Source organism: Zosterops lateralis (genome assembly GCF_965231275.1).
Source record: "Zosterops lateralis genome assembly, chromosome: 2".
Taxonomy (NCBI): Eukaryota; Metazoa; Chordata; class Aves; order Passeriformes; family Zosteropidae; genus Zosterops; species Zosterops lateralis.
The window spans coordinates 20,976,668-20,993,297 of record NC_139763.1 but is presented as its reverse complement, the minus strand read 5'-3'; the positions used below and the strand labels follow the sequence as shown (position 1 = coordinate 20,993,297).

The window sequence follows — 16,630 nt, the reverse complement described above, 5'->3', positions numbered from 1 at the left end:
TGCCTTTATTGCTTTGGCTGATCAAATTTATATGCATGAAGAACTTTACTTTGTGGTCTCTTAGAAACATTGATAACATCAAAGGATAAAAGGCAAAAAAAGGTATCATTCAAGATAAGGAAGTTTGATTTCTGAACTGTCAGCCACAAACTGAGATCTGTTTGACAACTGTGTCAGACTATCAGGTTGTAAGCAAGCATTAGCTAGAAACTTTTTCTTTACTGAGGTCTTTCTTAACCAGGAGTGTGAATGCTTTCAGATATTCCTTCTCTAGGCAACTGCTTTCCCAAGAGCTACATGTCCACGACTTCCACTGATGTAATTACACTAGCAGAGTTTGACAGTTTTCAATGGCTGCCAGTTGCTGGCTCTAGATTTTAAAATCTGGGCACAGATTTCTTCATCATGCTTCAATACTGAATTTTTTAGACCAATTCTAAAAGCCAGAATAGTAATGTAAACCTTGAATTTCTATGGACAAAATGTTCAACATGAAGAATGAATGTTTGGCAGTTGAAAAAGGGGGGATATAAACAGAGAAGGCATTTTTGGAAGCAATATTTGCTCCTCTAATTAGTAATGTAATTTTATTTTATGTATGTGTGTGTATTTTATCTTATTTTAGTTTTAGTGTGCATACTTAGGGATACACTAAAGTTTAAATCCTTATTCTGGATCTTCCTTTCATTATCTCATTTACAGAAAACAAATTGCATACTGCAACTCCTTAAAACTTCCAACTATATGTTACTGAGTATACATTGCAGTGAAGACAACCTGATACACAAACATATTTGTTGTGTTACACAAACATAACTGAAGACTTAGATTCCAAGAACTGGAGACAGGACATGGAGAAAACTACTTGTATTTCTGCTTGTCTGTATGACAGAAAATAATCAGGCAGAAGAAATCTGCCTGAGGATCTGCAAGTCATTAGAGGCCTTAAATACCTTGATGGAATACCTAGGTTTGGTATAAGGTTTGTATTTTGCAGGATTCTCATGAAAGGATGTATAAGTTTGAGTACCTCCTCCACTGTTCCTTCTGTCCCTTAATCACAAGGGAACAACAATCATCCTAATCATATATTTTTCTTGTTTCTAGCTGTCCTCCAATCTGCTGCTGGGATTGACGACACAGATGTTCTCAGTCCTGAACCCAAAGTTTTCTTCAGGTATTGAAGAAACATCCTGCAGCTAATAATGGAAGTATTATAGGAAAACAAACAAACAAACACGCAAAAGTTTCGTTCAAGGCAGGAGAGTTTTATGAAAAATAAACGGACTGAAACAGGAATTAGAGGAACAGACCACATAATCAGTGAGTCACTTTCAGAAAGCAAAATATGTGCCCTGTCACATCTATATACAAACCCTTAAAATCCCACTGCATGTACCAGGCACCTCCATGAGACAGCTTGTCACATGAAAAAGGACGATGAGGTTCACTAGTCTTCAGAAACGAAAATAGGTATTTCCCTGTGTCTTAGATCAAGCAGGACTTTGCCTGCTTGGCAGTGAAATACCAAGGAGGACTGTGCACCAGCACACTGGTACGCCAGGCCAAGTCTGGTCCTGATTTAAGATACTGAAACCCCCTATAAAGTGATTCAATTAAACTGCGAGAATTGCAAAAAATAATTATTTCACTCCCAGCCTCACCACTAACTCAGTGAAGGTATCAGGCAAACCCAAAGTCTGCATTTATTTCCCATCCATAGGATTTGCATTTCTAGTCCTGCCTCGCACTCTGCCATCAAACTTGTTTTCAAATCTGGGACACCGAGTCTCTTCTCTATTGGATTTCTTTGCTGAAGGCTTCACCTGTGTCTCCCGCCGGTCCCAACCGCGGCCCTGCCCGGCCCGGCCGCTTCGGTCTGTTGTGGGGCGGGCCGGGCTGTGCCGTGCCAGGCCGTGCCGAGCCCCGGGGCCGCCGCTAGAGGGGCCGGGCAGGAGGGGCCGGGCAGGAGGGGCCGGGCAGGAGGGGCCGGGCAGCAGAGCGCGGCCCGGCGCCAGCGGCCCCTCCCGCCCCACAGGTGGCGGAGGCAGCGCGGGCCGGGAGGGGCCGGGGGAAAGCTCCTCCTTCCCTCGGCTCCCGCCGCAGCTGCCCCTGACCTGCCCCCCGCGTTGCCCGGTTTCCCCCGCCCCGAACACCGCGGCGAGCCGGGAAGGGCCGGGAAGGGCGGCAAGGGCCGGGAAGGGCGGCAAGGGCCGGCCCCTCCGCGCTCCCCCCGGCCCCCTCCCGCCAGGCACGGTGAGGGCGGGGCGTCCTGCCCGGGGGCGGCCACGGCCGGCGGCTGCACTTTCACCCCACCCTCCACCTGCTCGCCGCTTTTGTTTGGGAGCGGGGGCGGGGAGGAGGCGCGGCAGCCCCTGAGTGCGCGGGGCGGGGTGGCGGGGGCACGGCCTCGGCCCGGGGCCGGCTGGGGCTCAGGACGGTCTTGCCCTGCCTTTGTCTGGCGGCCGGCCCGGGGCTGCTTCCCTCTCCCTCCTCCTCCTCCCCGGCCGGGGGTCGCGCTGCGGGGCTGCCGCGCTCTGGGAGGGTGAAACGCGGGTTTGGTCCTCGCTCCGAGGCGAAGGCGAGGCGGGGGCGCCTCTCCCCGCTGCGCTCCGCCCCGCACCCCGCGCTCTCGGCCGCGTTTGCCCCGCCGCCAAGTTGCCACAAGTTGGTGCCGCCCCCCCCGGCGCCGGGTCCGGCCTCGGCGTGAGACAATACCGCGGGCTGGGGGGAGGAGGGGGCGGGCGGAGCAGAGCCGAGCAGAGCAGCCCAGCCCAGCCCTCTCCCGCCGCCGATGGGGCCGGGCCGGCCGGCGCTGCGGGGCGGGTAGGTGGAGGCTCCGGGCCGGCAGAGGCGAGCCGGCCCCGGCGGCGGCGGGCGCTCCATGGAGGACGTGGGGCTGCGCGGCGGGCGGGAGCGGCTCGGCGCCGGGCCGGTGGAGCCGGGGCCCGTGATGGTGATGGTGGAGCAGCGCGCAGCGGAGGGCTACAGGCTGGTGGAGGTGCAGCTGACCGGCGGCGCTCCCTGGGGCTTCACCCTCAAGGGCGGACGGGAGCACGGGGAGCCGCTCATCATCACCAAGGTGAGCGGCGCCGGGGCGGGGGGAGGTGGGTCCGGCCGGCTCCATTTTGCCGTGCCCGCGGCGGTGACAGCCCGGGGCGCAGGTACCCGGGGCAGCGCGCCCAGCGCAGGTGCCGCCGGCCCGGGGCGGCTCAGGGCCCGGGGGAGCGGTACCGGGGGGAGCGGTACCGGGGGGTGCGGTACCCGGGGGAGCGGCGGTACCCGGGGGGAGCGGTACCCGGGGGAGCGGCGGTACCGGGGGGAGCGGCGGTACCCGGGGGGAGCGGTACCCGGGGGGAGCGGTACCCGGGGGGAGCGGTACCCGGGGGGAGCGGTACCCGGGGGAGCGGCGGTACCCGGGGGAGCGGTACCCGGGGGAGCGGCGGTACCCGGGGGGAGCGGTACCGGGGGGAGCGGTACTGGGGGTGCGGTACCGGGGGGAGCGGTACCCGGGGGGAGCGGCGGTACCCGGGGGGAGCGGTACCCGGGGGGAGCGGTACCCGGGGGAGCGGCGGTACCGGGGGGAGCGGTACCCGGGGGAGCGGCGGTACCCGGGGGGTGCGGTACCGGGAGGTGCGGTACCCGGGGGGTGCGGTACCGGGGGGTGCGGTACCCGGGGGAGCGGTACCGGGGGGAGCGGTACCGGGGGGTGCAGGGCTCGTCCCGGCAGCTCTGGGGGCAACAGGTTGTGGGCGCTCCCCGCCGCTCCTGGCCGCTCGTCCGCCCCAGGACAAGCCGGTGCCGTCGTTGCGGGCGCCGGTAACTGGCTGGGGACCCGAAACCTCTGCGGGGCTGTTCCCTCCCTCCCGCTTTCCCCTCCGGGCTCCTGGCGCAGGAGGACTTGGGGACTGGAACTCGCGGCTCCGAGGCTGAGTTTTCTCCGCTGTCGGTGCACTTGCAAATTCTAAATAATTAGGATAGGGACTTTTGTTTGTCCCTTTTTCTTTAAACAAAAAGATCTTGTGGATAGTGATCAAATTCATGCACTGAAGACGGGGGAGGGGGACGTGCTTGGGTATATCTGCACTTTCTGGTTGCCTTCTTTTTTTCCTCTCGCTTTTTTTTTTTTGGTTGTTGTTGTTGTTGTTGTTGTTGTTTTCTTAGGCTTTGGGATTGTTTTTTGTCCTTGTACGCTAAGAGCGTTAAATGCAGTGTACTGAACACGAATCAAAGAAAGGCTTCACGTTTTGTAGAATTTTTTTTTTTCATCTGGATGTGTTTTGACTTAAGAGCCCCCATTCTCAGTAATTGTTGGGTTTTGTAGTTAAGACAGCTTTCATGCTGCACAGTGAAAGCACATTAAAATAGAGCCATATGTTGTAGTGAAAAAAAAAAAATCACATTAGCAAAGCACATTTTGCTCAAGATTTGTCAGAAAGTTATATATATGCTTTTGTCTACAAGTTCTCCGGATTCTGCTTGTTCCCATTTTAAAAGTGCCAGAGCGTCAGAGGTCAACAAGTCCTGTTTTATCCACAGCAGAAATTATACCAATCTTGTTTTTATCTGGTTTTGTTGCGAGTTTTCTAGTTGGTTCCCTTCTCCCACTCTTGAAACAACTGTGTTACAAACTTTCCAAGTGAGGACTTTTTAAACCATCTGTTTGTAGATCACTTCCCTAGTCCTGTTTTTCAAGGAACAGCAGTCAGTGTCAGATGTATAGGCTGAAAAATGACTGCAAGACTGTTGGCCGCTTACCAGTGTCCTGAATTAGAGAACAGCAAACCTGGGAGCATTTGAGGAAAGGAGAAAAGAGCTACTTTAATCGCTATTAAGTGCCAATTCAAATAATTCCACCTTTCTGGTAATGGCTAATAAGTGCTACATCTAAAGACTGATCAGTGATATTTATTCATAATGTTACCTAGGTATTAAGTAACAGGCATAAGTATTTGTGGCATGAGGATGTGGCTGTGGTATGTGGAGAGAAGTGTCTGTGCCTGGGAACCTTTTAAACTGGGTCTGTTGCAGGGGAATAATGGAGTGGAACTAAACAGCTGTGCTGCTGTGTGGAAGAGCAGTCTGGGTCCATCCATACAGACCTAAGAATAAGAGAGAACCTGGATCCTTGGATTCAAATTTTGGAGTATATTTATATTTGCCGTTGTTGGATACAGTGGTATAGAACTACTTTTGAAACCAGGGACTGAAACTTGTGTGCCCAGGACTACAATTCTTTAGTTGTAAAGTGTTCCATCCTGATTTGGCCCACCCATCATGGTGTTTTGGTTTTTACTTCTTCTAGTGGTGGGAAGAATAATTTAATACAGTGTGGTTTAAACAGTCCTTCCTTGCAGGAGATGTAAGGTTTGTCTCCTCTCAGGTGAAAGAGCTCTGAACTTGAGTTACGCTGTTCCTGCGTTCATTGGGATCATTGGGCTGCCATGGATGAGAAGATGCCATTTCACCAGTGCTTCTCTCTGTGTCATGTGTCCTTCCTTCTCAGCTAGGCTGGTGGCTGGTCAGTGGGAGACCCAAGAAAGCCAAGTGGACTATATCCTTCAGGACACCTGTGGAAAAACTCCTGGTTTTGTGGATTCAAACTGTGCTTAAGCATTAGCTGCTATGAAGCTCTGTCTCACTCTAGCTCAGAGCATCTCTGGGGAATTGAGGGTGGATGATGACAACTGCCAGCTCTGAGAGGAATGTGACAAGGTGTGAATGGAGTCTCAGATAGCAGCTGCTTAAGGGGGATTTCTAAAATTCTGCCTGTCTCTGCTTTTGCAGTCTCAAAAGCAGGATCAGCCTTTGAAGAAAGTTGCACCTTTATGTAAATGCAGGGAAGTCTGTGTTTATAAATATTTCCTGCTCTCTTTAGCATATATGGCACAACTGCCAGAGAAGTAGCACCAAAAAATACTGTAATTGAAAAATTCATGACTACATGGTGTTCACTTTTCAGCACTTTCTGCGTTATACACTTCCCCATCTCTCTGGTTCACTTGCTGATAGGAAGGGAAATTTTTTATTACAGGTATCATAGGGTGAGTCTAGGGCAAATACTGGCTGCAAATGCTATTTGGGAGTTTTTTAGCTGGAACTTAAGTCAATTAAAACAAGAGTGTCTTTTGATCACTAAATTGCCAATAATTAGAGAAGGGAAGGCATGCCAAGGAGGAGAAAATGTGTCCAGCCTTACCAAGGGTGTAAATGTGTGCTCAGCTGCTGGAGTTTTGTTCCTGCTCATTGCAGTGGGGTGGCACTGGATGACCTTTAAAGGTCTCTTCCAACCCAAACCATTCCATGATTGATGCTGTGAGGGAAGTGCTTTGCCCCGGGAGAGGTCAGTGCACAGTCACTGCCGGTGCCCAGCACTTTCGGGCTGGGCAGGTTTCCCCATTTCACAGTAGCATTTCTTTCTATACCTGAAACAAGACTTGGAGAAATAGTCCAGAAATAGAAACAGATAGGCAGAGTATCAAGTTCACCTGCCAGGCACAAGCCTTTTTAATTTTTTTTTTCCTTTGCCCTTTTTGTTATTGCTGCAATAGGTACAGAGAAAAATGGTGCATGATACAGCTTGCTCGATCTTTAAACATAGCTGGTCGTCTCAAACTTGCCCCACCCAAGTGCAAATGGTGTTGCTAGTATTTAAGAAAAAATGCTTTTAGCATTGTCACTGTGTTGCACACCATTATGTTTAATGTCCCTTAAAAAAATGCTTTACATATTTTCTGATCTCTGCATGTGTGTGTGATAACATTCAAAAAAAATTGCCCAAAGGCAGCTTGTTCTTGCCTAATTTGACATCTTGAAAGAAAGGACTTGCTTTTTATGGCAACGTGCATATTTCAACAAAAGGTGAAATGAGAACTTTGAGGACGATAATTAGAAGTCTCACAAGCATCAGTTTGTATTTTCCTCTTTTTTAAAAAAACAACATCCAAAGAGGGAGATCTTATTGGAAATAATGAAAATGAAAAGTCAGAGTGCTCAAGTGTGAATTTCGTGAAAATCTCCCATAGCTGCATTATCTTGATTACTTTTACTTTAAAAGTGCTCTTATCTGAGATACCCAACTTGCAGTGTCATGCTATTGATTGTGGGTGGTGGATAGAAAGTCATTTCACTTCCTGTACTAACAATATCCTTAGGAACTCTGAAGTTGTTCTGCAGTCAGCTTTATCCATATTACATTAATAAATAAGAGAACATTCTAGTTCATGCATTTCAAGAAAGATTGATGTATCATTTAAATGAATTTCTCTTTAGTATCAGCTTTACAAGGGCCTACAGCTATACCTCCTCAAGCTATGATCTCATTGCAGTCTAATCAAGGCTGGGCTTGGCTGGTATTTCAGCAGGATTTCCAAGTGAAACCTGGACTGTTGCAAGAAGTTTTGTTGTTGATTTAGTAGATAGAGTTCTTGTCTCCTGAATCAGTGCTGAATTCATGCCCCAGCTGGAGGTGCTTTTTTAAAAAAAGGAGGAGTATCAGGCAGACTCAGAACTTTTATTTTCTTTATTCCATTGCACTTTCCTAATGTGCTCCTGTCTGTGGTTAGGTGTGAATTGTAATTTGTTTAACCTAACAATCAAGTTACAAATAAAGTTGTATAAAGAAATGCTTCTCTATTAATTGGCTGCCAGACTTCTCCATGTGATTCGTATTAATTTGTTGTTTCAGTAGTAAGTTATTACTGTTTTAGTTAGGTAATTCTTTATTCTTTGGCCTTAAACGTGTAACTAAAAGCAATTACTAGCATTGCCATACTGCAACAATATTTAGAGTGGGGAAAAAAAGCTTTATTGATGCTGTATACAAATGAATTTTAAAAAAAGACATAATCAAACACAAATACCAGTTTGTTCCCTCATGTTAGGTGTTTGAGGTGAGCTGCATTGTTTGTAGACATTAACAATTCTTAAACCTGGCTGTAAAGTTTGATGTCCAGAAAACCAGCATTTAGCAGTAATCCTGTGAATTTCCTGACTGCTTCAACTTAAATGCAGCTATTTGTGTAAATGGCTGATTTAAAAGTTCTTAGGAGGCATTGTACTGTGGCCAAGAAAGAATTCTAATCTTGGTCTCCATATCCCAACAAATTTAATTCACTTCCTTCAGTTCTAGAAAGATAATACATGGAGGATTATTCGTTCAGTATTGTTTTCTATTCATTCTCTCTTGGTCATCAAACCCAGATAGAATTTCTGACCTATATGGGTCAGAATTTTAACAAGTATATTAGTGAACAATTTTGAAAGAATGTATCATATCATGTACTATGTTTCTTTTGAAACCTTTATTCAGCTTCTTATCTTGCAAGAGGGGCTTATGGTCTGAGTTGGACCTTTTTGTGTTGTTTAGTTTGATGGTTGAGAAATACGAAGAAATGTGTATAGATTAAAATGAATGTCTTGGGCTTGAAGTAGTATCATGGAGCTATTTATATTCCACCCTCCCTCCTCCAAATATGTTAAAAATTGGGCTTTTTTCAATGCTATAGAAACTGTTCTGAGTGGTGTTTTCCTTGGTGTCTGGTTGTTAGATCCCAGGTTTCTATTATTGGAAGAGAGGAGTTGGCTTGCTTTGATGCAGGAAGATCTTACTGCTTTTAATTTGGTAAGCTAATTGATGAAGGGAATGCTCTCAATTTTAGTGCTTTAGTGGCTGGTGAATGACCTCTTTATTATGATATTATGACAGTTAATTTACTGACAGAATGGAGCCCACAACCCTCATATGTGGTGTAAATGATCTGACTGTGGAAGTCTGAAGCTTGGGAGGTTGGATTTACAGGTTAGGGGTGGGGTTTTTGTGTGTGTGTGTGTGTGTCTGTTTTTGTGGTGTTTTGCTTTTCCAAGGACTTTAACTTAGTTGAAATGGCACCAGTTTTGAAAGTTGTATTTAAAAGTTATCTTAGATATTGTCACATGTGATCTTAAAACTGTAAGGAGTTGAAATGAAAGGATGGTTTAAAGGCTTCTGACTTCAGAAGTCTCAAGTCAGTTGAGTTAGGTGGTTAGCAGTCAACAGTGTGAGAGTGAGCTTTAATGGTGTGTGCATGCAGTACTGAAATTACAGTCTTCCTTTGTGCATTTCACTTTTCAGGAGAAAAATCTTCCAGAGGACTCAGAGTGCTCTATTTAAAATCAGAACTAAGAAACTTCCTTACAACAAATGAACTTCTGACTTTTGGATATACCGATTGTTTCCAAATTGTTGGTTTTTATTTCCTCTGTATTTCCCTCTTTCCTCTCCTTGGGCAAAACCTGTCAAATTTATAATGATTTTTTGTTTGAAGGAAAACACAAACAATATCATTCATTCTGTGGAGTCTGCCAGAGGAATTGGTGTGCTTTGTGGGAATAGTCACTGCAGAAGTAAGACAATTTGAATGCTTGGTTTGTTTAAAGGACAATTTAGACTTCTCTGGTTGTTAGTTCATACATATGTTCATTCATTCTTTTCAGTGTGAATTTTGGATGCTGTCATAGACATTAGCGTGGAAATAAGAGATCTGCAAGACACCTCTAGTTATTGCTTATTGTTGTCAGAGGTTTGCCAGTAATGCAGTTTATTATCTAGATATCCATCATGTTTATGGTTTTGTTTGTTTCTTTTTTTAAGAGGAAAACCAGTGTGGGTAAGTGTGGTGTTTATGCATATGCTACATATGCTTTGCTCAGTTACTCAATAAACTGTACTTATTTTTATCTGCAGACCTTGATTCATTGTATGTTCTCCTGCTTAATGAGTATTTAAAGTATGGGAATTTGGAAAGAATAAGGTAAATGGGAATTGAAATGTGTCTGTGAATAGATTAGAGGAAACAACTGTTTTGTAGTAACAAAGCCAGTATTTTATTACATGTGAGCTTCTTTCTTCTCAAGAAAAGCTATTTGTATTTAGTCTTCCTGTGCATTTGTAATCTATACGTAGAATACCTAATATGTGTATGGATCTAGTTCTGTGGGTCAGTTTGTCATAGAGGTTTGAGACAGGTTCAAGGTATTAAGGAGATTTTTTTTACTTGCTGTGCACTTAAGAGATACAGTGCATGAAGATTTTCACAGGTAAAGTAAAAATTAATGCAGTTAATACTGAGACTTCATTTAATCTATGAGGACTTGCTTTTAGCTGTCTATTTTGAACCTATTTGGTATTGATACCTCTCTATAAAACTTCACATAATTTGGGACTTTTGGGTTTGGGCTTGTTTTTTATTTGGGGTGTGTGTGTTTGCTTATCTTTAAGATAAGAAACAATCTTGGAAGCTTTCTAATTCCACATAGCATCATATTTTCAGTTTCTTAAAGGTTATGCAGGAGTTATGCTGTGCTTTCCTTATCCCCTCATACTCTCTCCAAGGATATTATCACTATTCTGGGGGGAATTATTGGGAGTTGTAATTTTTGTACTACTTCTAACTTCACAGATATGATATACAAGCAAGACAGAATGTAAGGTTTATGGAACAGGAAGCAGAATATTTTGTGTTTAAATGCTTTCATTCAGTGACAGAGGAATAGTCTTCAAGTTTTTAACTGGAATCAGTTTTTAAAAATCAGCTTGGTGGACTGAATGCGTTCATACCCTCTGTATATGTTTTGCCAGCAGCAGACTTCCACCTCTGTTCACCCGGGTTTAAGATGAATGTTTAATAGAAGGAGATAGTTTTGAAAAATGTTTTGTAGTATTTAAATTAGACAGGACTTAAGTGCTCTGAATTGCTTTCTGGAGGTGACTGCCACTTGCTGTCAACTGTGTGAGAAGCTGAGGAGACTCCTGGTTCCTCAACACATACCTAGATCTTCCATGGGTACCTGTAGTAAGGTGAAATATTACTGAACAAGATTATCTTTGTATTTGTAGTGTGTGCATCTATACCTAAAATGTTTTTTAAAAAATTATTTTTCTGATTGTTTCTGAGCATAGTGTTTCAGTTTGATTTATCAAACTGATTGGGGAGAGTTGTAACCCACCAAGGACAACAACATTTATGAACTTAGGAGAGAACTTCCTTCTCCTCTCCATGAATTAATACAGTGTTAATGTTCAGTTTCTGATTAATTCAGGGTATTTTTGTTAAGAAGAGATCTCTTATTGCAGATAAGAGAATGGCATCTACCACATAACCATTTTTGGGTTTTTTTTTTTTAGTGCCCTTTCATGGGGATCTGAAGGTCATTGTGGTGTGCTGGACTCCCCCAGGCAGAAAGAGCCAACTTTTGGGAAATGCAGCAAATTGCAGCTTTGAGTAACCAAATAGCTTTTGTCAGGTACACAATTCTTGGGTTGACTCTTAGAGTAGAAACAGATGGACTCGAGTGTCTGATGATAGGAAAGAGGTGGTTATTTCAAAGTTCCTCCAAACCCTGATGAAATGCCAAAATCTACTGAAAGCTTTGAGCTGTTTAGTCAAAAGCTCAGTAGCACTGGCACTGAGGGGAACAACTCACATCCTGTCCCTGTACTTCTCCTACCTCACCCCGTATAGAAAGGAAGACTTGCCCTCTTCCACCAGCCCTGCTTTCTCCCCATTTAAATCTGTCCATTTCTAAATTGTTGAATTCTTTGAAATGTTTAAATTCCTCTTACTTAGAATTGTCTCTTAACTGATACATAAGCTAGGAAATACATTGTCACGTTTCTTAGATACAGATTTTCTGAAGAACTGTACTTAGTAATGAGGATTTTTTAAAAAAGATGTAGATTGGCCTGTTTTCCAAGGTGGGACACCCACCTTGTCTCACTCAGTGCGACACTGAGATTTGTCCCACTCTTTTTTACAAAAAAGGGTGGGACAAATCTCAGTGTCTGAAAGCTAAAAATGGGTAACACAGTAGTGAAATCTCCTTCAGTGCTTGAGGGGCTGCATCCCTTTGGATAGCTAGTAACAGTGCTGGCTCATCCATTCTTGCAGTCATTTCTCTAGATGAATAACCTTTCAGAAGGAAAATGGGTGGTGATTGAGGGTGTTCTTGTTATTGTGGCTGTAGGTGGCTTTATTGGATCTTTGCTTTGCTCCAGGCTCTTTGCTGTTCTGTCCATCATGTTTCTAAGTTCTAGATTGTTTCTGTACTCACGGTACAGAAAATACTCTGGACTTTTACTGTGCATTTGTGTCATCTACAACAGCAGGGTGTTTAATGTTCTGGTAATAGCAGAGAAGCATCTCTGAGAGTTATCTCTGAGCAGTTTGGCAGACAGTCTAAGAATGCTTTTGCTGATGTGTGAAGGTGAATTCAGTTTGGTTATGTGGAAACTGTAGCATAACCTACTTAAACTAAGCTTTTTCTTTTTTTATAATGGAAATACATGAACTTCATTCTAAGTTACGCTTTGATTGTTTGAGGCTTTTTTTTTTTTTAATGGAAAAAGATCCATGTATTAGTGAAACTTACTTGAAAAAATACCCAGAGCCTTTTAAAATGGCCAAACTTTCTAATTTTAGAGTAACAAAACTCATCCTCATCAGTCCTTCTAGTAAATTCTCTCTGTAATGGACTTTCAGTCAAGTCTGGATAGCTGAAGGGGGGAGGGATCTGTCAATAGGGAACATGAAAGTACAGTAAATTCGTTTATAAGTGATGCTCAGGTACCTACTGCTGCACTCAAAATTGCAGATTCAGTACTTTTCAGTAAAATGTGCTTCTTCTCAAAAAACCTTTACAAAGCTATACAAACAGATTACTTTGGATTTTTTTCTCTCTGAGATAAAACATACTTTGCTATGCAGTTGCTTTGAAAGTTTCCAACATAAATTATGAAATAAAGCAGTGTCTCCCAGTTTCCCAAATACATACAAACTAGTCAGCATTCTCTAGGAAATAAGCTTCTGATTTGAGTCAGTGAATACTTTTTGGGGATAGCAATACTTTATTTGGAAGCTGTGTATTTCAGTAAAATACTCTAGTATTTGAGGATAGTATCATAGAAACATGATTTAATGACAAAGGAAGTGAAGTGCTTCCTACACAGTGTCAGTTAGTCATCAGTGTGTTGATTTTCTTAAACAAATTACATGCAAAAATGGGTTTGGGTGCTTAGCTGGCTGATATCTGATGTAGTGAATTATACAAGTCCTGATGAGTATTTGCATTCTGGATAATGCAATAATTACAGTATTGCAATTTTTTTTCTTTTCTCTACAAATATGTATTTTGTTGACCCGGAAGAAAAGAGAACATTAGATTTTCAGCAGAAACACTTGTAGTTGTCTCTCTTTTTATTAAATAGAATAGCAAAACATCCATTTCGCAGCCATTCATTCAAGTACAAGAAAGATGCAAACATACTGAGTTGACATAAAGCAGTGTTTTATTAGGTGTTTATGTATGGAAAGAATTTTAGGATAACAGGGAAAGCTTGAAGCTTCATGTGTCTGTTAAACATAATTAATGTTCTGAATAGTTAATTCAAGACTTAAGATACTGTATACTTAAAAAAACTTTATACTTTTATGAACAGTTTGTAATCTTTTTCTCACATGACTATTTTGTTCAAGTGCCTTTATTTCTAAATAGAAAGACTCCTGTAAAATTAAAAAACAGTGTCTTGTTCTGAGACTGGAAGATATATAAATACTGGATTCTCTGAAATGCAACTCTCATGTCATAAAGCTTCTCCTAAATTTCAAAGAAATTGTAGAACACACTTTTAAGTTACAAGGTAATTTTTCCCCTTTTAAACTATGTATTCTTAGAATGTGTAAGAACTTCTGTACTTATTATTATTTTCCCTTTCTCTTGTTTTGTAAACGGTAACACCGAACAATTTGCTGCCCTGCTTATAAAATGGAAACATCAGTGATATATTAGTAAAATAAGTTTTTTCCTACACTTTTAACCTTCTGGGAACTCCGTGTTTTTCCTGACTGCTGGGGAAGATTGCTATCATGAGCAGGGAGTAGGTCTGTGCCTTTTCTGACACCTTGGAGACCTGAGGAGTTTCTGTGATTACTCTAGTCTCTTGTTAGGGAGGGGTGTGAGACAAGTCTTTTGTTGCTCAACTGAATTTCTTCCGTCTGATTCAGGAAATCGTCATTGTAACAAATATTGTAGCTGTGACCTGTTATGTCAAAGATGTTGGTGATTAGAACATGCAAGTGAGGATCCATGTGGCTCTTTGGTGGTTGTTTGCTCCCTTGAAGCCAGTAAAGGGTCTGAGTTGGCAGAGCTTCAACACAGAACCCTATCAGAAGCAAAGAACTGGAAATTTACTGCATTGCAAATTGGGAGATCTAGTAAATTAATTACCTCTTTTGCCGTAAGTTGCTTGTGTACCTCTGGAATTGTCTCCTTTGCCTCTGGTGATGAGTAGAACTAACACTATTTCACAGAACTCTTGTTTCTCATGAAACAGACCTGATGCAGAAAGGCTGAATTATTCCAGTGACAGACTTTATAGTCTTTCTGGTAAGGCCCAGAAAAACTCTTGGGGCACACAGTGTTGTGTCAAAAGGCTAAAGCTGTGTGATTCTGTACATTTTTCTTCACAGTGGACACAAACACAAAGTATTGGTTTATGTACAGTGTTCATTGTACGTAGTGTGTACAGTTAGATCTCAGTTTACAAAATTAAACTCAGTACCTACCCAAATGCACAGATGCTTTTGGTGCTTCAGAAAAGTAGAAGAGATGAATGAAGTGAGGTGAGTCAGCACCTGAGTGCGAGGCAAAAAAATCTCCAGCGTGTGGATTACTTATATAGTAGGTCAACCAGCCATTTGAAACATTTGTTGGTGATAAAACTTCATAAGGAAATATACTTTTGTAGCCAAAATGCATCCTTGCTGACCGCTTGAATTTCCTTCAGTTTCTGAAGATTGACCCACTTACAGCTCTGTAATAGAAAGATGCTGTCAGTGATGAAGATGGATGTCTAAGGTGATAGCACAGCATACAAGTTTCAGGAGAATGAGGGGAGCATGTGCATGTTTTCTTCTAACTGCAGACAAAATAAAAAATTGAGTTTGTCTGCACATTACTATAGCAGTAATTGGGGGCTACTGTCTGTATTGTGTCAATTGGTACCATCACCCCACATTTCAGCCCAAAGGTATCCGGCCAGTGTGGGCTCCACCTTAAATCCAGTGCTGCAAGCATCAAGTCTTTAGCAACCTGGTTTATTTTGCTGAAAGCTGACTGGGGAAATGTTGCATGAGCAATTTAATTATCTGATTAGAGGGAGTGGAGATGAGCAGCAGGGAGTGGCAACATCATGGCATACAGTCACATGCTTTGCAGTGACTTACAGGCTCAAATTCGAGTTTCAGAATAATTTTGAAAATGCTTATCTCCTGTTTTCTAACTTCTGAATTTTCATTAACGAACAGTCAGCATGTGTTCGCCTCTCTTCTCAGGACAAAATGGGCATAACTAATATTAATATCAGAGTAAAAAGAAAACTATTTTGCTTGTTTTTATTTTTGGCCAAAAATACTTGATATTTGACTATCAGGAATGTTTGCTAAATCAGCACTAAATTAAGTCATGACATGTTATAGCTGGGTCTGCATCTCTTATAGGGACTTCTTTGCCTAAAACCTTGGAATTTTCTGGTCCATTTGATTGACGTTGGCTGCCATTTTTATGGCCAGATTTTCTTATGAATTTGGAGAAACTTCTACAAAATTTTTTGTGCCTCTTGTTTTGCTACTAAATAAAATTGCTTGTATACCTTTCAATACCATGCTGCTAGTAATTACTGCTTTTTAAAAAATGTTCTTGTACTTTGCACTGAATTTTTAAACATTTTTTTGACTTGTTTAAATCTGTTAACTCTGAATGCCCAATTCCTGGGAGTGTTCAAGGCTAGGTTGGGTGGATCTTTGAACAGTGTGATCTAGTCAAGGGTGTCCCTGCCTATGGCAAGGGGTTTGGAACTAGATGGTCTTTAAGGTCTCTTCCAAACCAAACCATTCTATAATTCTCTTTGTCCATGAAATTTAACATTAGCATGTTATCCTGTATGATTGTAAGGAATGTGACTAGGATTGTGTATATGTAACACTTAATTACAGAAGTCTGAAATCATTTTACAGAGTGATTTGGTCTTTATATTTTATATTCTTGTAATAGGTTTTTTGCTTTTTCTTGTTTTTTTTAAGGGGAAGGCAAAAGAAAAGTGGCATCCTAGTGATGTCCATGTAATTTTATCTGCTGAACTGCATTTTCCAAACTAATTTTCCTGTGGGAATCAGTGTTAGAAGGTGACAGGGGTAGCTTGTGCACTGGGTTTAGGTTTCTTCTTTGCCAAAGGAATGTTTGGATTCAGGAACTTGGTCTCCAGGTTCTGGAGGAGGTGTGTTGCAATTTGTGCTTCTTTCTAGTGCTTGGGCCCAGACTTTTCTGAATTTCCTTTAACCCATTTGAGTGCTACCTCTTCTTACCCAAAAGTCTTTTTCCTTTATCATTCTCCACGTGAGTGATTCTGGATTCAATTAATAGTCAAAAACTTCTTTCTTTACCAGTTTCTTTCACTATGCTATTTTTTTTTCCCTAGTTCATAAGCTTGTTTTGCCTTTAAAACCCCAAGCCTACAAAATGTTTAGCATGAAGGATCTTCTCTCAGGACTTGCAGTTGATTGAGACTTCTAATAGCTGGGCACCTTTAAAGGTCAAG

General features: G+C 42.9%; 2 protein-coding genes across 5 annotated transcripts in view; one reads left to right on the top strand and one right to left on the bottom strand.

Annotated features, from left to right (window-relative positions):
- Nucleotides 1-16,630, bottom strand: part of GPR143 (G protein-coupled receptor 143) — a 110,272-nt gene that overhangs the window by 23,099 nt on the left and 70,543 nt on the right. The window contains exon 2 of the mRNA XM_083855354.1: nucleotides 4,759-4,786. The gene's annotated coding sequence lies outside the window, so the exon portion shown is untranslated. The remainder of the gene's footprint in view (nucleotides 1-4,758; nucleotides 4,787-16,630) is intronic.
- Nucleotides 2,885-16,630, top strand: part of SHROOM2 (shroom family member 2) — a gene marked incomplete at its 5' end in the record, with an annotated part of 117,903 nt that continues 104,157 nt past the window's right edge. For 2 of the 4 annotated variants that reach the window (XM_083855350.1, XM_083855349.1), the window contains one exon: nucleotides 2,885-3,082. In XM_083855350.1, the coding sequence (XP_083711476.1) occupies nucleotides 2,885-3,082 (198 nt within the window). The remainder of the gene's footprint in view (nucleotides 3,083-16,630) is intronic. The other 2 variants (XM_083855351.1, XM_083855353.1) reach the window with 1 other exon arrangement.